The sequence below is a fragment of the Gopherus evgoodei genome, chromosome 14 (genome assembly GCF_007399415.2).
Source record: "Gopherus evgoodei ecotype Sinaloan lineage chromosome 14, rGopEvg1_v1.p, whole genome shotgun sequence".
Lineage (NCBI taxonomy): Eukaryota > Metazoa > Chordata > Testudines > Testudinidae > Gopherus > Gopherus evgoodei.
In genome coordinates this window covers 17,788,978-17,810,392 of record NC_044335.1, presented here as the reverse complement: position 1 = coordinate 17,810,392, position 21,415 = coordinate 17,788,978, and the positions used below count along the sequence as shown (strand labels likewise).

General features: G+C 39.1%; 1 protein-coding gene across 2 annotated transcripts in view; it reads left to right on the top strand.

Annotated features, from left to right (window-relative positions):
- The window catches only part of LOC115634937 (exportin-2), a 35,812-nt gene extending 23,064 nt beyond the window's left edge, over positions 1-12,748 (top strand). For both annotated transcript variants that reach the window (XM_030532995.1, XM_030532997.1), the window contains exons 15-25: positions 758-894; positions 1,051-1,154; positions 1,863-1,960; positions 2,985-3,135; positions 5,276-5,484; positions 6,634-6,731; positions 6,924-7,009; positions 8,194-8,275; positions 9,078-9,224; positions 10,211-10,442; positions 12,218-12,748. In XM_030532995.1, coding sequence (XP_030388855.1) covers positions 758-894; positions 1,051-1,154; positions 1,863-1,960; positions 2,985-3,135; positions 5,276-5,484; positions 6,634-6,731; positions 6,924-7,009; positions 8,194-8,275; positions 9,078-9,224; positions 10,211-10,442; positions 12,218-12,307 — 1,434 coding nt within the window. In that variant the 3' untranslated portion in view covers positions 12,308-12,748. The remainder of the gene's footprint in view (positions 1-757; positions 895-1,050; positions 1,155-1,862; positions 1,961-2,984; positions 3,136-5,275; positions 5,485-6,633; positions 6,732-6,923; positions 7,010-8,193; positions 8,276-9,077; positions 9,225-10,210; positions 10,443-12,217) is intronic.
- The last annotated feature ends 8,667 nt before the right edge of the window (positions 12,749-21,415 follow it).

Here is a 21,415-nt window from a genome sequence, read left to right as displayed (position 1 = left end):
CTTGCCCAGTTGCCTTTGTCATGACATTGTTACAGGAAGTACAATAATTTTTCCTTTGACTTTTGAGATGTAGCAAGAGAAGACATTAGGTATTTCAGTTGTATACTCTTATTTTTGCTAAGCTTTTCAACTCACAGCTATGTATTATTTCAAAAGACAAAAGGGCCTGATTCCACACCATTGGAGTCAATGTGATTTTTTTTTTTAATTAACTGTAATGGGAGCAGGATTGGGCCCCAAAATCAAATCAGACAGCCTGATTCTGCTACCTTAGTCATGTTGAGTAGTACCTTATTCCCCAAGCATTCCTGATCAAACTGATATCATAGAGGATATCAGAGAGCTGTTTTTCATTTAATAATGGGGGAGAAAAGTATTTTAGGTATATCAAATGCTGCTAGAGAAGTCTATAAAAATGATCATCATACAGACAGTTAAGAGGAGAAAAAATATTAAGATCTTAATTTAGAGATTCTTTGCATAATAAAATGCTGAAGAAAAATATTATTTTAAAAAATCTTAGTATATTGATAGGGAGCAATACATAGGTGATGACAGGAACAAGGTAGTAGCCCTCTGGATATCAGGTGGTCAGGGTGTGATATTAACTACTGGAGAAGCCTGCCAGAGATTCCTTCTGATCTCCTGCGGAACTTGTGTTGTCACAATGAAACAGATTCTAGGGTGAATGTTTTCTCAAACTACAGGTGTCTGATTCTAAAATGTCAATTTCAGTGTTGTCACTATGTTTTTGTAGGTACCTAAAGAACAACTTTTGGTGTCTATCCCTCTCTTAATCAATCACCTGCAAGCAGAAAGTATTGTGGTTCATACTTATGCAGCCCATGCTCTTGAGAGATTGTTTACCATGAGAGGAACTAACAATGCGACACTGTAAGTTTTCAGTTAGAAGTAATTTTACCTCTGGGTTTTTATCATCATTTTAGGGGATTTTTTTTCTCATCATATCAGAATATCCTAAGTTGCTCAGAAATTGCATTCTGAATAAAACATTGAAGTGTTGCAAAACTGTCTTTTTTTCATTTACAGCATTACAGCTGCAGAAATGGCACCATTTGTAGAAGTGCTGCTAACAAACCTTTTTAAAGCTCTGACATTTCCTGGCTCATCTGAAAATGAGTATATTATGAAAGGTAAGAAATTCCATACGGTGCGCTGAGAAACTGATTTAACTTGAGGAGGTAAGAAGCTACTCTAGCTATGGGCCTCAAAGTCTGATTTGAAACTCCTGATTTATGCCACTTTTTTTTTTTTTTTTTTTAAAGTGGATACACACACTAAATGCAGGTGCTTATTAGTTAGGTTAACATAGCTAATTTTGCCATGGCCCAAATGTGGAACCCAGGAAATATAGTATTTATAACAGGCTTGTATGTGACAAAAACGTAGCAAGGCCTCAGATGGGGCATGTCCCTCGTTCTGAAGGCTAGCTGGGAAATATTTTAACAGTAGACTTTAAATGTATCAGTGTCTCGTGGCTAATGCATTGGACTGAGACTCAGAAGATCTGGGTTTAATTCTTGTCTCTGCAACAGATTTATATTGGGCAAATGACATAATCTCTCTGTATCCATCTGTAAAATGGGGGGATAATGATCATTTGCCCAAATCTTTGTCTTGACTATGGATTGTAAACTCTTCAAGACAAGGCGTGTGTGTGTGTGTGTGTGTGTGTGTGTGTGTGTGTGTGTGTGTCGCATCTACGACAACGGGCCCTGATCATAGCTGGGGCTTCTGGGCTTTACTATAATACTTATACAAGATCAAAGGATTTATATGTATAACTGGCAAGCCGGCACATCTTCATGGATGTAAAATTCTCTATCTTAATTTATTTACAGCTGTTATGAGAAGTTTTTCTCTGCTACAGGAAGCTATAATCCCATACATCCCTTCTCTCATCGCTCAGCTTACACAGAAACTGCTGGCTGTCAGTAAGGTAAATAGAAGGCTATCGGAGCACAATGTTCACTTCACTATTAGCTGCTGCTCCTACTTTTTAAGGCAGAAATCTGTTTTGTTTTTCTTAAAAATGATTTTTTTGTTAAAATACTGGTTGTTGCACAACAAATTGCCAATTAAAATAATAAGTAGCTCTTCTACATTTGGTAGGAATTCATTCTTCATACCTAACAGTGAAATATCATCCTCTTTTGTAGACACAGGTTCCTGCAGAGTTTCCCCTCTTTCATTTGAAATACAAGCTTTATAAAAAAACTTTAAGTGTATTTATAATATAACAATTATTTTAGTGCAAGCTTTTGTATATACACAAATGGCCTGTATATAAATCTGGATTTGTCACAGATAGTCACCTAAATCTTAAAACTGTCTGTCTGATTTTCCTTTGTATTCGGGACTTCTCAGGCTGTTGTTTAAACCAATGAAATATGGAGGCAATAAATGTTATACATAAAAGAAGAAATTAACTCTTGATATGTTTAAATCTCTTGATAACTAACAGATTTTTTCAGTTCAAGTTGGACTGCTATACTTTATATAGACAATCCTGTGAAGACTACAGGCCACCTTCAACTGTTAACCAAATAAACTTTTTTTTTTTTAAAAGCCTACATTTTGCTGTAGGGAATAAAGGACATTCTGTATAGATAAAGAATTGAATGAACATTGTTACGTAACTGCAAAATATATTTTTTATTTTTTTTCAGTAGATGTTTTCCCATGCTGTTTCTTTTTTTATATTTGTTTGGTTTGTCTAGTTATGAAAACTGTATTGTATATTTCCAAAACTGATAAAAACTTAGACAATGAATATTAGTGGATCTTACTGCTTTATCCCATGGTGTCAGTGGAATTATTGCTAGAAAAATATAGCATAATGCACGTATTCTTTGACTAAAATTAGATTAAGAAGCTTTAGGTTTCTATTTAAATATAAGTTATTGTGTTAACTGACTTGGCTCAAAGTCTAAGTTGATTGTTTATTCATAACTTGTTTTTAGAACCCAAGCAAACCTCACTTTAACCATTACATGTTTGAATCAATATGCTTGTCGATAAGGATAACTTGCAAAGCAAATCCTGCTGCTGTTGGAAGCTTCGAAGAGGCTTTGTTTATGGTGTTTACTGAGATATTACAGAATGATGTGCAAGGTAACTAAAAGCCATAAGTAGCTGTCTGTGTTCCCATCCTATGTTGTAGTGTATGTAATGTGCAATGACTTACTACACATATTTGTTAATGCAGTAATTCTGAGTTACATATTATGACTACGGTCCCAAAGAGGTTTATTTATAAAATACAGTATCCCAATATCTCCTTGTTCATAAAGGACATGCCAACTGAAAATTTAACCAATTTTTAAAAAAAAACAACATAGGTAACTTATAACTAGGGCAGTCAATTAATTGCAGTTAACTCATCTGATTAACCCTTAATCGCAGTTTTAATCGCACAAAAAAAATTGAAATGTTATTAAATATTTTAATGTTTTTCTACATTTTCATATATATTTTGTGTTGTAATTGAAATCAAAGTGTGTATTACTTTGGATTAGAAATATTTGCACTAAAAATGATAAATGAAATAGTATTTTTTAATTCACCTCATACAAGTACGTAGGGCAATCTTTGTCATAAAAGTGAAAACTTACAAATGTAGATTTTTTTTTTGTTACATAACTGCATTCAGAAACAAACAACGTAAAACTTCAGAGCCTACAAGTCCACTCAGTCCTACTTCTTGTTCAGCCAATTGCTAAAACAAATGTTTGTTTTAATTTATAAGAGATAATGCTGCCCTTGTCTTATTTAAAATGTCACCAGAAAGTGAGAACAGGCATTTGCATGGCACTTTTGTAGCCGGCATTGCAAGGTATTTATGTGCCAGATATCCTAAAAATGTGTATGCCCCTTCATGTTTCGGCCACGATTCCAGAGGACATGTTTCCAGGCTGATGACACTCATTGTGACTGATCTCCATGGGGAAAAATTGTATGTCTTCCGCTGTTTTACCTGCATTCTGACATATATTTCATGTTATAGCAGTCTCGGATGATGACCCAGCACACGCTGTTCATTTTAAGAACACTTTCACTGCAGATTTGACAAAACGCAAAGAAGGTACCAATGTGAGATTTCTAAAGATAGCTACAGCCCTCGACCCAAGGTTTAAGAATCTTAAGTGCCTTCCAGAATCTGAGAGGGATGAGGTGTGGAACATGCTTTCAGAAGCCTTAAAAGAGCAATACTCCGATGTGGAAACTGCAGAACCCAAACCACCAAAAAAGAAAATCACACATCTGCTGGTGGCATCTGACTCAGATAATGAAAATGAACTTTGGATCATTACCAAGTAGAACTCCTCATTAGCAAGTCCCCTTGAATCATAGTTGAAGCATGAAGGGACGTATGAATCTTTAGTGGATCTGGCACGTAAATATCTTGTGATGCTGGCTACAACAGTGCCATGAGAATGGCTGTTCTCACTTTCGGGTGACATTGTAAACAAGAAGCAGGCAGCATTATCTCTCTAAAATGTAAACAAACTTGTTTGTCTGAGCGATGGGCTGAACAAGAAGTAGGACTGAGTGGACTTGCAGGCTCTAAAATTTTACATTGTTTTATTTTTGAATGCAGTATTTTTGTACATAATTCTACATTTGTAAGTTCAACTTTCATAATAAAGAGATTGCATTACAATACTTGCATTAAATAGTATTTTTCAATTCACCTCTTTTGTATTTTTACAGTGCAAATACTTGCAATAAAAAATAATATAAAGTGAGCACTGTACACTTGGTATTCTGTGTTGTAGTTGAAATCCAATATATTTGAAAATGTAGAAAACATCGAACAATAATTAAATAATTGGTATTCTATTGTTTAACAGTGCGATTAATTATGATTAATCGCAATTATTTTTTTTAATTTGTTTGACAGCTCTACTTACTACCCTTATCCCCAAATCATCCTGTCAGAAAGCTACAAAAACTAACATCTACATAGGCTTCAAGTTTTTCTCCTCTCTGTTGCATTGTGAAAGATTGACAAATGGAGAAAATTTGAATTTGACTATACACAAAATGCTTGCAAATGTATAAAATAAGTATATGTGGGGGCAGAAAAGCTTTTTTTCATAGGTTTCATTACAGGGATCTTAGGTAACTTGTAACAATAGGTACTTGTAACAATAGTAGGTTTAAAAATAATTCAGACAGAAATATGTTTCTATGAATTGAGAGTGACCCTTTCAACTGTATGTAAATGTCATTTTCTGCTCCCTCATAACAGAGTTTATTCCATACGTGTTTCAAGTGATGTCCCTGCTATTGGAAATGCATAAAAATGACATCCCGTCATCCTACATGGCATTGTTTCCTCATCTCCTCCAACCAGTACTGTGGGAAAGGACAGGAAACATTCCTCCTTTGGTGAGACTCCTCCAGGCATACTTAGAGAAGGGTGCCAGTACAATAGCAAGTGCTGCAGCTGACAAAATTGTAAGTTGGGTTAATTTGACTGCAACATGCCTATCACTGCATTTTTCAATTTAGACAAATGAGATACTGACACACTTTCCAAAACTTAATAAATTTAGTAGATAGCAAGATTAATGCAGAGTTTTTACTCCCTCTGTAAACTCAAACTTCTCACATAGTAAACTGAAGAATAATGTACACAACACAATGTACACTGCACATCCTCTTCATTCCGTTTTTCTTTATTAATGGCAACCACTCCGTCACACAGCTAACCATTGTAGATGCAGAATTCTTGTGCCCAGTCCCAGCTGCTCTTGGCATGCAAACAGGACCGGCTCTACTGTTTTTGCCGCCACAAGCAGCGCACCGAATTGCGGCCGTGGACGGCGAGGGCTGTCCATGTGCTGTTAGGCTGCATGCGCATTTCCGCTGCGGTGGCAATTCGGAGGCAGCTTCTGTCTTCAGCCGGACAGTTGAACATAAAAGCTGTCGCCACTGCGGAAACGCACGTGCTGCCCTAAAGGCACATGGACTGCGCCCGCCGTCCATGGCGGCAATTCAGCGCGCTGCTTGGGGGCAAAAACACATGGACTGCTGCCCCTTGCAGATTGCCGCCCCAAGCGCCTGCTTGGGATGCTGGTGCCTGGAGCCGGCCCTGCATGCAAATAGATTTCCCCAGTTCTGCTAGTGAGATGGAAGAAGCTGGTGCATCTCGGTAGAGCTCTGGAACAGGAAAGGACAAGGATTTCTCCCAGAAAGAGTACTGGAATAGTGAGGAACAAATATGCCCCCCATGCTTCTCCCTGCAACTTCCAGCAGCAGATTTGTTCTGCATATCCTGACCCTCCATCACCACCCAGCTTCAGAGAGTCAGGCCTGAGCAAATAATGCCATTGAACAGGCAGGCAGCCATGTTCTGAATTAAGATTGACTTTCATGTAGTTTTCAAAGTTAGCTCTAACTCTTTGAACACTTGGTTACATCAATGTTCTTTTGCTAAATCTTTTTGTCCCTAACTGCAGAAATGAAATTGTCTGTTAAATTGATTTATTTGATTCTCCTTGATATACTTTTTAGGAAAATAGGTGCATGACTTTTGCTAGTTCTTCTCATATCTGCTAAGTCACACCAGAGAAAAATGCTGTCTTCCATTTGTTTCACTTACAGCCTGGATTATTAGGTGTGTTCCAGAAGCTGATTGCCTCTAAAGCTAATGACCATCAAGGCTTCTATCTTCTCAACAGTATTATAGAGCATATGCCTCCGTGAGTATAACTTGTGAAACTAGGTTCAAGCCTAATTACTGAAGACCAGACATATTTATGTACTTTGAAAGATACCAGTGCTAAATTCAATCAGATGTCATAATTTTAAATTAAACTCTTTTATATACATTTTCTATAAAACTACATTAGCAAGTTACAGTTGTAACTTGAATTATTGTTTTAAATTTCTAGAGAATCAGTTGACCAGTACAGGAAGCAAATCTTCATTCTACTATTCCAAAGACTTCAAAATTCCAAAACAACAAAGTTTATCAAAAGTAAGTTTTGTGTCATATATGAATTCTGATATACAGAAATCCCTATAACTTGGAACACAAAAAATGACTGGATGAACTTACCATAGGGAAGAATCCTGCAGTGGTTAAGGGGGATGAGTACATGACCTAACAGGTCTTTTGCATCTCGAATTTCTGTGATTTATACAAACTTATTTCCATTACCAAACAAAGACTACATCTTGAGGCAGTTAAGGTTGCACTCCATCCATCCAAAACCTTAAAATAAGAGAAATAAAAAGTCATGGGGAAAGACTTGTGTGTTCCTTTCCACCTTCCTATTGCTGACACCACTGTTGATAAAACACTCCATAAGACTTTCATTTTCATCTCAAATTGATACCGAGAAGCAATATGTATTCCAGCTTCATCAAACTTGCACTCTAAAAGCAGAAACTGTACAGTGACCTGATGTGCTTGTATGTCAATTATATCAACAGATCAGCACACAGGACTCTCACATTTCATGTATTTGGGAAGTTATTCTGCCTTAACACAACTGTGGTCATTGTTATGGTTTTGCGTTACACAAACAAAATGTATGGCAAATAACTGAAATGTGAAATGTGTTTTGGTGATTTGTACCATAATTTAGAGATTATCATAGTTACTCAGTGTAAAATCTTGTGTTCTTTCACTATGTAAATCATACAGTATGCCACAAAATCTTTAGTCTTGTAGTTAAATGTGTGTCTTTGGCAGGAATGAGAATGGTATGATTGTTATAACAACCTACATCAAACTGAAATTAAGTGATTTTCCTAACAGCCACATAGGAAAGAGGGTTGACAGTTGTGTTACAATTGCTCTAATTCTTAGTTTATCTAATTATGGCAGGAGCTTTAACACATTGCATGAGAAAATCAATCTTTGTTCATTTCTTTTTAGATATCTAAAATTGTACCCTGTGCGTTTCTTTTTGAACAAATCTCGATAACTGGAATGACTCTAGTTCCTATAACTAAAATTTTACATTCTTTGGATCACCATTTCTAATCTTATCAAAAAAATGCCACTTTTTGAAATCAGATGGTTATGCCAGGTTGAGTAGTAATGGTGCAGTCTGTTTCTCATTCTAAAGCTTGTTCAGAGAAGTCTCTTGTTATACAATAGTATGTACAAATATTCTTTAGATAGTTTTTAACTTGATCCTTTTCTTTCAATAGGTTTCCTAGTCTTCATTAATTTGTACTGTGTAAAATATGGGGCATTAGCACTTCAAGAAATATTTGACAGCATACAGCCAAAGTTAGTATCATTCTTACATAATATTTACTACTTGTGAGAAATAGTTGGTCGGCTACTTAAAAATCAGAAAACAAGTACTTGTCCCTTCAACTAAATAGTCATTTTATCTCTCCCATCCCACCCCACCCCCCCCATCCTGGAGAAGGGGTTATCCTCTGAGATTTCTGCTACCATATCAAAGGCTCCATGTAGCAGTAATACTTTCTTCTGCTGAGACTGGCTGATTGTGGTTTCCTTCTGAATCATTCTGATTGTCTGAGTATCTGCCAAAGAGTATCCCCTGAAGGGGGCAAGAGGTAGTCCCTGTTTCACTTCGATCCATGGGAAGAGTGTGCTTCCTACACACAATTTCCAGCTTGGGTCCTCTGGGAATGCTCTGTCATGCTAGATTCCACTTTTTTGTATGGTTTTCTGATGCCTCTTGTTGCTGTCCTAATTTTGTTTTCTACGGCTGGGTAGTTCTCATATCCTCTAGTCTTTCTTTTCTTCCTAGTGTATCTAACGTACTTTTCCATGTGATTTCTATTGAATGAACTTGTTAGATCTCTTCACTGAAGATCGTGGGGAATTGTGAAGTTTGATTCTGTTCCTGTTAGGAAATTAAACTTAACTTGGTTTGGATTTTTGAATGAACCCATTTCAGGTCACCTCTGTGGTGGCATAGCATTGCTTTTCTTTAGATCGCTCCCTGAAGATTACATACACAGTTTTAGTATATGTTTATTTTAAATATAATTGGTAGATTTTTCCCCTTCACCATTTTTATTTATATTTATTTTTCTGTTTTACAACATCACAATAGGATGTTTGGAATGGTTTTGGAGAAAATTATAATTCCTGAAATACAGAAAGTATCTGGACAAGTAGAGAAGAAAATCTGTGCTGTTGGTATTACTAAAATACTAACGGAGTGTCCTCCCATGATGGACACAGAATACACAAAACTCTGGTAAGTGCAGAACAACTCCTGAAGGTTTGTTGGTGAAGATAGTGTTGCTTATGCAGTTGAATTAATCAAATCCCTTTTTAAGAATATATATTTTATTCTTTTGTGGTCTTAAATATGCTTGCTGCAATATGGAGTGAGTGTTCAGGCCTGTTTGCTGTTCCTAAGAGAAATATTACACTGCTCCTTCCAGAGCAGATGTCAGTATTCATAGAATAGCAGGGTTGGAAGGGACCTTAGGAGGTCATCTAGTCCAACCCCCTGCTCAAAGCAGGACCAATCCCCAACTGAATCCCTAAATGGCCCCTCAAGGATTGAACCCTCAACCCTGGGTTTAGCAGGCCAATGCTCAGACCACTGAGCTCTCCCTAGCCCTCTGACAGGGGTGCACCATTGGACAGTTTAGCTAGGATCCTGCTTGAGAGAATACTTCTTTCCTTTACCTTTGCATTATTTATGAAAAATCAAGCCAGGTTTTGACTCATTGGTCTTTAGAATGGCAACATAATTGAGCCTATGTATAACTTTAGTTCTGATGTTGCCATTGTTCCATTAATAAAATTCTTGTTTGCCATCAAGCCTCATAGAAATTCTATTGTCCAAATGGCAAGTAACTTAAGTTATAGTTAAAATGATTTGATCTCAATGTTAGAATATTAGGAGAAAATTAAATGGCAGCATGAATGAAGTAGTCTAAAAGAGTTGCTTTCCTTAGACACTTTAAGAGAACTTGAGACAATACAAGATGAATACATTCTCCATCTTTTTAATAAGAGCACCCAAGTTGTGCCTGTAAATTTTTGTGCACATCCATTACACCTACGCAGCCCATATTTGCTCAAGTCAGAACGCAATCTATGAACACCTGGCCCTTTGTTAGTTCTCACTCAGGTTCCGATAAATTTGAGTTTTCAGTATTCTTTTAAAATTCATCCATGCTAACATAATGTGTGTCTATTTTGGTTTTATCCTCCTTCGTCCTGTGGTAGGACTCCTTTACTGCAGGCTCTAATTGGTCTCTTTGAACTGCCTGAAGATGATACCATCCCTGATGAAGAACACTTCATTGATATAGAAGATACTCCAGGATACCAGACTGCATTCTCTCAGCTTGCCTTTGCTGGGAAAAAAGAGCATGATCCTGTGGGTCAAATGGTGAACAATCCTAAAATCCACCTGGCACAGTCTCTTCACAAACTATCTACAGCATGTCCAGGCAGGGTAGGTAACAGTTAATGTATGACACATTAATCTCCATTCTGCAGAGAGAAGATACTCTTTTGACAACGGATTTATTTTGTGCAAGTTGTCTTGCTAGCCAGAAAAACTGAGTGGATGTTTCACTCATTTAGTTTGCAACTGAAGTATTTTTCTGTAAGGTATACTTAGCTAGGCTAATAAGGGCTCAGATACTTCTGTTGGATTCTGAGAAGAGGTTAAAATGTTGCCACCTCTTAGGGTAAACTATCTTCTCTTGGGAAAAGGGTAGGTTGAAGAAAAAAAAAAACTCGTCTGAATTAGATTCTAATGCATTTATTGGTCTTCTGGGGAAGATCATGCCTGGACTGGAAGCAGAATCCAGAGAAAACATCCAGTGCCACTAATGAGTTAAATAGAATAGGAAAGCTCCAAATCAGTATCTTCAGCTATGTCGGTGGTTTTCAAACTTTTTTTCTGGGGACCTAGTTGAATAAAATTGTTGATGCCTGCAACCCAACAGAGCTGGGGAGGAGGGGTTTGGGCTGTGGGAGAGGCTCAGGGTTGGGGCAGAGGGTTGTAGTGCAGGGGTGAAGGCTGCAGGCTGGAGCTGAGAATGAGGGGTGCACGGTGTGGGCGGGGGCTCTGGGCTGGGGCAGAGGGTTGGGGTGCAGGATGGGGTCAGGGCTCTGGGCTGGGCATGCAGGCTCTGGGGTTGGGTCAGGGATGGGAGGTTTGGGGCGCAAGAAAGCGGTTCAAGGTTTGGGGAGGCTCAGGGCTGGGGTAAGGGATTACGGCACAGGGTTGGGGCGTGGACTTACCTCCGGTGGCTCCTGGTCAGCAGTGCAGCCGGGGTGCAGAGGCACGCTTCCCGCCTGTCCTGGTACTGCGGACCGTGGTGTGCCCCAGAAGCAGCCTGCAACAGGTCCAGCTCCTAGATGGAGGCGCTCAACTCTCGCCCACAGGCACCCTCTCTCCTCTTTCTCCCCGTCCCCCCCCCCCCCGCCGCTCCCATTGTCCTGAAATTGGTGTGCAGAGCCAGTGCTTGAGATGGGGGCAGCACACAGAGCCCTGTGTCCCCCCTGCCTAGAAGCCGGACCTGCTGCTTGCCGCTTCCAGGGTGCAGCGCAGTGTTAGGAAAGGTAGGCACTAGCCTGCCTTAGCTAGGCAGCACCGCCGAAGGGATTTTTAACGTCCTGGTCAGCAGTGCTGATCAGAGCAAAGCGACACAGTGCCTTACATGTTGTGACCTAGTACTGAGTCCTACCCATGGTTTGAAAAACACAAAATTCTGTTACTGTTGTCATGGAAAACGCCTTTTCAGGATGAATAGTCTCATGCCTGGACATACTAATAGGCTGCAGTTAAAAATACCTTAAACTATATAATATTTTTAAGTTTTCATAACTCTTAGTATTCTTCAAGATTTCTAAGGAGCAGAGAGATCAGGGTACAGCTTACTGTGTAAGGCACCTAATTTTTGTAATTGGTTTGTTTTCATTTTTCACATCCTACCCAAACTGGTAATACAACAATATAAGCAAAGCTGTTCATGTTAATTTCAATTTCAAGATGCAGTATTGAAAAATGCTGGGAATTAAGATCTCTGATACTAATTTATTGGCCTGGCAGACAATGGCATGTCTGTTGCAGGAAGTGCTTTCACATTGCAAAACACCTTGTGTCAGGACTTCAGTTAGCTCCGTATCTTATACCCTCAGACTGATGGAATCCTGAAATATAGTGGTATTTGGTTAATGCATGCACATATTAATGCCTCTATCTTATTTATTCTTAAGGTTCCATCAATGCTGAGTACTAGTCTGAATGCAGAAGCCTTGCAGTATCTCCAAGGATACCTCCAAGCCGCAAGTGTAACACTGCTCTGAATTGCATGTTTGACAAGATTGAAAACTGTTTGTTTAAAAAGAAAATTGACACTGACTTTCTTTTAAGCAGAGTTCAGACAAAGTGAAGTTGCTACTTCAAAATGTATTGCAGAATTCATCTTGTAAAAGATATTAAATATTACTTTAAGCAGAAATGGAAAATTAGGTGGTTCATGTGATCATAAAGAGGCAGCTAACTTCCATTTCCATTTTAATTTCAAAGAGAATAGTAACAGCAGTTTATCGTGTGGCATTGATTTGAGTTCTGCATCTGCAGTGTTTGGATAATCTTTTCAAATGTATGGAGAGCACTGGCTATAGAAACTCACTTTCTGTCACTAAACTTCCTTTTCATTTTGATGTTGTCATTTGTATTTCTTTTGTGTTTTTCTTTAAACTGTCTAAATTGTGAATAAATAAGAAACACTTGTTTAAAATGTCTAGAAATGTGCATTTACTGTTGTAAACTAATAATCAGAAAATAACATTTAATACACATAATAATAGTGGGACTTCAAAGTTTTGGAGGTTTCTTTGGGGGTTTTTTGGTGCTTCTAACTCTAAGCACTCTTCAAAACAAAACTAAAAATATATTTGGAGGACAATTCAAATCAAGGTATTGCTCTTTTAGTAATAAAAATAGAAGTAGGAAGCAGTAATTGTGCTTATAAAGCACCCCTTCTTTTTGGGCAATGAATAATAGCATAATGTAGTAAAAACATAACAAAAACCACCATCTTACATTTTTAAATAAAACTAGTAGATTCTTTTCTTTAAATGGGTTTTTACTAATGGATTGTACTAAAATTGCAGTCATATAAAACAGTTTTGTGCACTTGTTTAAAGTGTGTTTCCCATCCCTTCAAATTTATATTGAAAAAATTGAAATTTGTTTATTTTAGGTGCATCTCAGTCTATGCCTAACTTTATCATGATCATGCATGCAAATGTACAGTTAAATGCTCTGCTCATTTGTATTCTCAAATACTCAATTTGCATGCCCATAACTTCTGAAAATCAGGCCCTTAGAGCACTAATACTGTAGTGAGACAAATAAAACTGGCTTTGAACTCCTGAGACTGGGATCAGGGAACTCTGCAAAAAGGAACCAGAGAGACCACCTCGGAACTTTAACAGTGTCTTGGGGTAGGGGGTGGGAAGAAGTAAATTTTTAAGGAATAAAATAAAATCCAGGGGCCTTTATGCTTGGTGGCAAATTACTGAAAGCAAAATTTCTCCTGAAGAATCCACAGTGGCTACGTAAATCACTACAGGAACATGGAAATACTAGTTTTAGTTTTTTTAATACCTTGGATAAGATGATAAATCCTCATGCTTTTGGGGCACAAGGCAATCTTTGATAAGGGGTTTCTTCTCTTATGGACAGGAATAAACCTGCCTACTTCATAGCTTCTTGCTTTTACCTCTTGAATCATCTGGTACTGGGGATTGTCACAGACAGATACAGTTCTATCCAAGTTCTTGGTCTGCATCCATCTAAGTGCTAATGATGCATAAACAATGCAACTACCAGATGTATGTGAGGTGCCTCCATTCACCCTTCCAGGAGGAGTATTGCATGTGGGAACGGCCTTATTTTATTTTTTTGAGGAGCTGTGTGCTTTAATTTGTCAAGTCAAATTTGAAGAGGCATGCTTTGCACTTAGTACAGGAAATGGTAAATATATTGGAATAGATGGAACACTGATTTGATCTGGTTATCCCTATGTTTCAACAAATCTGAATTATGTCCACTTCTAGAAGTTTCTAGATTGTCTGATTATTTGTTTTGTGACTGTTTTTTTCCCTTTTTTTGAGACCCAAGCCAAAAGGGCTGATGCAATCCTTAGAGGCATAAATAGGAATCATAAATTGGAGCAGAGATTATTTTCCTTCTGTATTTGGCACTGGTGTGATCACTGCTGGAGTGAGTGTGGCCAGTTCTGGGTGTTGACAATTCAAGAAGGATGTTGATAGGCTGGAGAGGGCTCAGAGAAGAGCCACAAGAACTATTACAGGATTGGAAAATGTGCTTTATAGTGATGGACTCAAACAGCTCAATCTATTTATATTAACGAAGAGGAACGTTTAAGGGGTGACAGTTTTAGTTTATAAATACCTACACTGGCAACAAATATTTAATAATGGACTCTTCAATCTAGCAGAGGAATTTATATGATCTAATGGCTGGAAGCTGAAGCTAGACAAATTCAGACAGGAAATAAGGTGTACATTTTTAACTGTGAGTGTAATTAACCATTGGAACAACTTACCAAGGGTTGTGGTGGATTCTCCATCACTGACAGTTTTTAAATCAAGATTGGATATTTTTCTAAAATATATGCCTTAGGAAATTATTTTGGGGAAGTTCTATGACCTATTATGCAGAAGGTCAGACTAGATGATGACAGTGGTCCCTTCCGGCCTTGGATTCTATGAACTTATGAAAGTTATATTGCGTTAAAACCACAATGTGTTTCTGACACTTTGATTGTGTATGGTTTTAAATATTAATGTTTTTACTTCTTTAGCACCTTTCATCCAAAAGTCTAAAATCACTTTACATAACTGATTCTCCATGGCCCTTTTCTTTTCCTCTTCCCTCCCCCCAAAGTTTCCTGCAGAAACTAAGGCAAAGAGATTGTGACTTGCCCAAGACTAACAGTGAATCTGTAACACAGCTAGGAATAGAACCCAGGTCTCTTCATTTCCCCTTCTGGGCTTTAATCACAACACTATGCTTCCTTTTTATGGCCTGACAATTAAACAATAACCTGACAAAAGCCAGGGACCATGCATCATATTCACTTCCAAGCAGTCTATTTTGAATAATCTTATATCAGAAAGGTGCTAGGCAGGTCTTTGATAGATAGTGTAATATATATATAATGCAACAGTGTTAATGTAAACTGTGCGAAGCATAATTTGCAAGTTGTTTTTAACTTGCCTGGCTTACCAAACGAACAATGTACTTGCGGGGTTGTCATTCTTCAGTTAAAACTTGTACAGAAACTATTGTTCATTCTCCACATCTGTCCAAAGCTGCATGGGTCAAGCTGTCGGCCTACGCCACTGAAGTGGCCATGAATCGTGGTTTTCAACCTGTTTTTCATTTGCAGACCCACAGAAAGTTTCAGATGGAGGTGTGGAACCTTTTGGAAATCTTAAACACCTCCCCAGGGTCTGCACCCCAGAGGTTGAAAACTGCTGCTCTATGGTAACGACAACCATTCATGGATTCCTTAGACATAGGCTGTGGACCCTCAGGAGTCCACGGACCACAGGTTGAAAACCACTGTTATGAGAAAATAACCTTAAAATAACTAACTTGCGTGGTGCTCTACAAAATAGCTAAACAGGTTCCTTGCTTCAAAGATTTTACAATCTCGAGTAAGAGGAGAACCTTATATGGTAAGATGCTTTAAAGTAATTAAGTTAACTTTAATGATGCAGGAAGGATTATCTTTTATAATGTATATAAAAAAGCCTGACTTTCTCCTTCCCAACGTTTGTTCTACTTGTTTTTACCTGCAAAATGGCAGGAATACAGGGTTTGTCTCTTCTGCTTTTGCTGCCAGATTCTTTGGATGAGGACAACCAGGAAACAGGTATGTGTGCTTTCTCAGACCTCAGATGAAGGCATGCTGAATCTCTAAGGCCTGGTCTACACTAGTCTGTTATTTCGGAATTAGCCGAGTTAATTCGGAAAAAAAAATTATTCTGCTCACATGACCAAACCAGTTTTTTCGATTTAAAGGGCTCTTTAATCCAATTTCTGTACTCCACCTCAGCAAGTGGAATAGCGCTTAAATCGAGATCGCAATCCCAGGTTTAAGGGGTATTGTGGACAAATTTGACATTATTGGCCTCTTGGAGCTATCCCAGAACGCTCCCTTGTGACCGCTGTGGGCAACACTCTCAACTCCAATGCACTAGCCAGGTGGGCAGGAAAAGCCTCAGGAACTTTTTGAATTTCATTTCCTGTTTGGTCACCATCAGCACAGTTCACCATCACAGGCAACTATACAGAGTCCACCATCACAGGAAATAACGCAGTCCCGGATTCGCAGACGAGCTCCAGCATGGTCCGAACGGGAGGTACTGGATCTCATTGCATGTTGGGGAGACAAGTCAGTTACGGCAGAACTATGTTCCAAAAAAAGGAACGCAAATACGTAAGCTAAAGTCTCCAGGGCCATGACAGAAAGAGGCTATTCCAGGGACACAGAGCAATGTTGTACAAAAATCAAGGAGCGCAGGCAAGCGTGCCACAAAGCCCGGGAGGCGAATGGGTGCTCTGGGTCACAGCCCCATACATTCTGCTTCTACCATGAGCTGAATGCACTTATGGGGGATGATGCCACCACTACCCCACCACTGTCCGTGGACACTTGCAAGGGGGGAGTTGCATGGAGTGAGGAGGAGGAGGACAGTGCACAGGTGGCAAGTGGAGAATCCATTTTTCCCCCTAACCAGGAACTAAACGCTGGAGCCAATAGCCTCCCCTGAGTCCCAAGGCGGGCTCCCAGACCGTGACTCTGGAGAAGGTACTTCTGGCGAGTGAGAGCCTCATTAGAGCCACGTGGCGGCGGGGGGGTGGGGGCGGGGAGGAAAGCCAGCTGCACTGGGGTGTTCGTATTTAGTTTAAAGGGCTCATCCCTGCTTAGAGCTTCATCGGAGCCATGCGGGGGGGGGGCAGGGTTCTGTGAAGTAACCATCCCAGAGAGCCCACAGGCCCTCCTTTTATCTGGCAAACCCACCAGGCATTGCATGCTATGGGAAAGGGGGCCCAGCAGTTTGAAAGCATTGAAATGAACAGAGAAGAAGTAGAAGCCCACGTGCCTCTAGGCTGCCTGCAAACTGAATTGTTGCTTGGCCATGTGTGATGACTTACTTACACCAAAGTGTCCCCTTTGCTCTCTGAAATGTATCTTTTAAAATACTACCCTCCCTTTTTCTCCTCCCGCAGGTGCAAATGTTTCAGCGTGGCCCCTATCTACTCTGTCCCAGAGGTTGGTCCAGATTAGAAGGCGGAGAAAACAAACTCGGGACAACATGTTTGCCAAGCTCATGCAGTCCTCCTGCACTGATAGGGCCCAGCTGAATGGTAGAGGCAAACAATTGCCGAGTCCTGTAAAGTGTTACAGGAACATGAAGAGAGGAAGGACGCGTGTGATGAGAGCAGGCAGGACGCTATGGTCAAGCTCATGGGGGGAGCAAACTGATATGCTCCGCTGTATAGTGGATCTAATGCGGGAAAGGCAGCAAGACCACAGACTGCCGCTGCAGCCCCTGTATAACAGCCCTCCCTCCTCCCCAAGCTCCATAGCCTCCTCACCCAGACGCCCAAGAACACAATGGGCGAGGCCATGGGGTCCCACATGCTCAACCCCCGAGAAGAAAGCTGGCATATGCAAACTTTTGATTTGGTTTCTGGACTTGTCCTTCCCTGGTAGCCAAAAAAAGGTGGGAAATGGTTAGATAAAAGAGTAGATTGAAAGACAAGAGGACATGTGAGGTGGATTCATTCACCTGTGAGAGTGTTTTTGCCCCATCATGCACTGGGAGCTTAACCCACAATTCCAATGGGCAGCAGGAACTGTGGGATAGCTTCCCACAGTGCACCGCTCCGACATTCGGTGCTAGCCTCGGTGCTGTGGATGAACTCCGCCAAATTCACACGCTTTAGTGGGGACACACAACACCAAATGTATAAAATTGCTTCCGAAAATTCGAACAGAATAAGTTAGAATTAATTTCATACTGCAGACATACCCTAAGATTTTTTTTTCTCTCAAGTAAGTCAGATGTTTGACTTAAGTAGGTGTTAACAAAACCAAAACTGTCAGTTCTCAGATTTCAGTCTTGCAATATAATCCTGCAAGTCCTCCCTCATAAAAGATATCCCAGACCTAATATTTGTAATTGGGGAGAGGGAAAATCTTTCTGAAAAATTCCTTAGCCCAATTATGCAGCAAAAAAGGGAAAATTTTTCTTTTAGAGCTTACATTTAATTAAAATCCCTTATGACCAATAAAGATAAGTCAGTATTACTGTTTACTGTAATGCAAGGGAGAGTGGAGATGTTCCTAATGCATACAATAGAAACTAATCTTAAGTTAGTGAAAGCCTGAGATACTGTCCCACTGTTTGAAGTAAATGATTGGACCTTATAAAACCTAAGCTACTGTGTTTTTAAAATAATGCATAACAGTGCAATATAAAGTGACAGAAGTGAGATGAAAATGTATTACAAGCTACTGTGTCAGAAAAACAAGAACAGCAAAAAAAAGAAAAAAAAAGTGCAGCCAGCAAAGCTTCTTCACATGTTTAACTGCCTGGTGAAAATTATTATTATTCAAATACCATAAGATGAATTATGCAACCCGTTTTTTGTTACGTCAGTACTAGACTACTTTGAAGCAAGTATCTAAGTAAATGACTGCATGATAAAATTACAACAATACTTTATATGGTAAATTCCAAATGATTGCTGATTACAGTACTGTTTCCTTAATACCTCCTTGCAAGGATATCAAAGTGCTTTATAGGCACTTAACTACTTCTGTGACCTGCGAATGAAAGAAATGGATCCATGCCCTATTTTTACTGCTTAATGATAAATAAAGAAGTTGAGTGGTATCTTATAAAGAACTTTTTCTGCTTGCTTTACCTTTCTAGGAATATAATCTTGTATTTACTTGAGGGGTCAAAGCTACTTTAGCCCTCTGTTGAAGAGTTGGGCATGTTAGATATCTGACACGCTCCCATCTGTTGCTTCAGACTTTCAGATTACATAGCTATTTATTTAAAACTTAATTCAGCTTTTGTAATCTGGCTACACATCCTTTCTCCCCTTCCACATTATTACTTCAGATGTCCATAGTCTTTTGGGGAAAACAATGTAGGTAAAATCTGAATTTCTAATATAAAAATTTAATCAGAAATAATTAACATCCCTCCTATATCATAAACCAGCCTCCTCTACTCCCCCAAAAGTGCACACAATTGCTTTTTCTTAGGTGGGTCACCTTTAAGCCTCACAATAACTAATAAACAGGAAATTATAGGATTTACACCTATTGCTGAATTGCAACCATCTCTGGGATGGAATACCAAAGATATCTTAACAGCACACAGCAATTACTACACAACAGATCAAGACAAAATAGGAACTGGTATTTAAATAAACATGGGATGGATGTCTAATATTATGATCTTTTAAAGGTCATCTTGTCACTGTACTTAAAGCTGTACAATATATTTTCCTTATGGTTTATTTGGAAAGCATCCTCAGAATAAATATAGAATTGAGTAATGTATGGAAAGCTCCACATCTATTTGTTTTGATGAAGGGCTTGTAATTTAATTATTTATTCCTGTATGCAATCCTTTACACTTTATAACTAAACTATTTACACATGGTTGAATGATGCAGAATGCCTGCAAGGGTTTTTTCAATTTACAAGCAAAACAGAGGCAAAAATAACTAATTTTAGATTAGTGAAGGATTTAAATACTACAGGGTCTTAAATGTTACACTGTAACTTTTGAATGCGGGCTTTTTTTTTACCTGATGTACTAAAAAGGAATAAATATTTCTGAATAGAAAATTCCTCCCAACACCTTTCTCTGGCAAAACAGATTGACCTGATTTAGCTGGCATTTTACCTTCCAGAAAAAGACGATAAGGATTATTTTTGGCATCACACCATAAGTTTATTATTTTATGTTTGTTCTGCAGTTTGCTGCTGCTTAATCACCCCCAAAAGACTTACGGATTGAGGAGTTTAGCCTCCTGTAGGTATTAGTGATCATGCATAACATTTGGTAGTGATGGTTAAATCTCATGCACCATTCTGATTGTAAGTTTGATTTTACAGTGGCTTAGGGAAAAAAGCTTCCAGTACAACCCTGCACAATTGGTCCGCTGCATAATGATGCCAGTTTTTTGCCTTTCTTTTGGAACACAGGGTTAGTGGCTATTTTTGGAAGGACAGCATTGGATTTAATGGCTCAACATGTTATGGCAAATCTAAGGTTATGAAAGGTTGTAGACTCTTGCCATGTTATACAGAAAAGTAAATTTTCAGATAGTGGTGGTCTGCTTGGAATCTGTAAAATCAAAAGACTCGTACCTTGTTTTTGTCTGCTAGAGTACCAGTATTTAATAAGAACGCTTACCCCAGGTGTTAATTTGAGTCAAGAGGTACAATTTGTGTCACAAGTACACAAAACAAAACTAAGTTTGTTAGTGATGGTTATAGGCAGACAGTTCCGGGGGGAGGGGTGGGGCGGGAAATGGGCTATTAGTGCAAAATGAAACCATATATGCAAATTAAACAAATAGGAAATAGCTGTCTAGGCCACACCCATGCTTCAAACATGTTGTTTAGGTTCAAAGGGTATAGTTATGCTTATTTCATTGGGCTCTTGGGCCATTAGTACCGCTTGGGCCATTAAATGGTGGCAGCCCATCTGTTCCCCAAAAGCTGTCAGCATTATGAGTTTTGTGTCCTCTGCACATACTATTTCAGGGGTAGGCAACCTATGGCACAGGTGCCGAAGGCGGCACGCGAGCTGATTTTCAGTGGCACTGACGCTGCCTGGGTCCTGAACACTGGTCCAGAGAGCTCTGCATTTTATTTAATTTTAAATGAAGCTTCTTAAACGTTTTAAAAACCTTTATTTACTTTACATACAACAATAGTTTAGTTATGTATTATAGACTTATAGAAAGAGATATTTTAACACTTAGAAGGTATCACTGGCACGCGAAACCTTAAATTAGAGTGAATGAATGAAGACTCGGCACACCACTTCTGAAAGGTTGCTGACCCCTGTACCATTCTGTTAATGACCCCCCCCCCCCCCCGAATTTTGGGTGCGGCACAGATCTTTCTTAGGCACCGCACTTTGGTTACTTTTAGACTTTCTTGATCTGCAAATTGGAGTGCATTTAAACTTCATTTAGAAAAAATGTTTTGAGTTAGGGGTTCTAACCATTTTGACATGGCTTGGAGGCAGATAGAGGCATTGTGGTGTCGGTAGAGTTTGCTCCCCTGGTCTCTTACTTTGGTGGTCGCAGTTTGTTTTATGGCTGTGAAG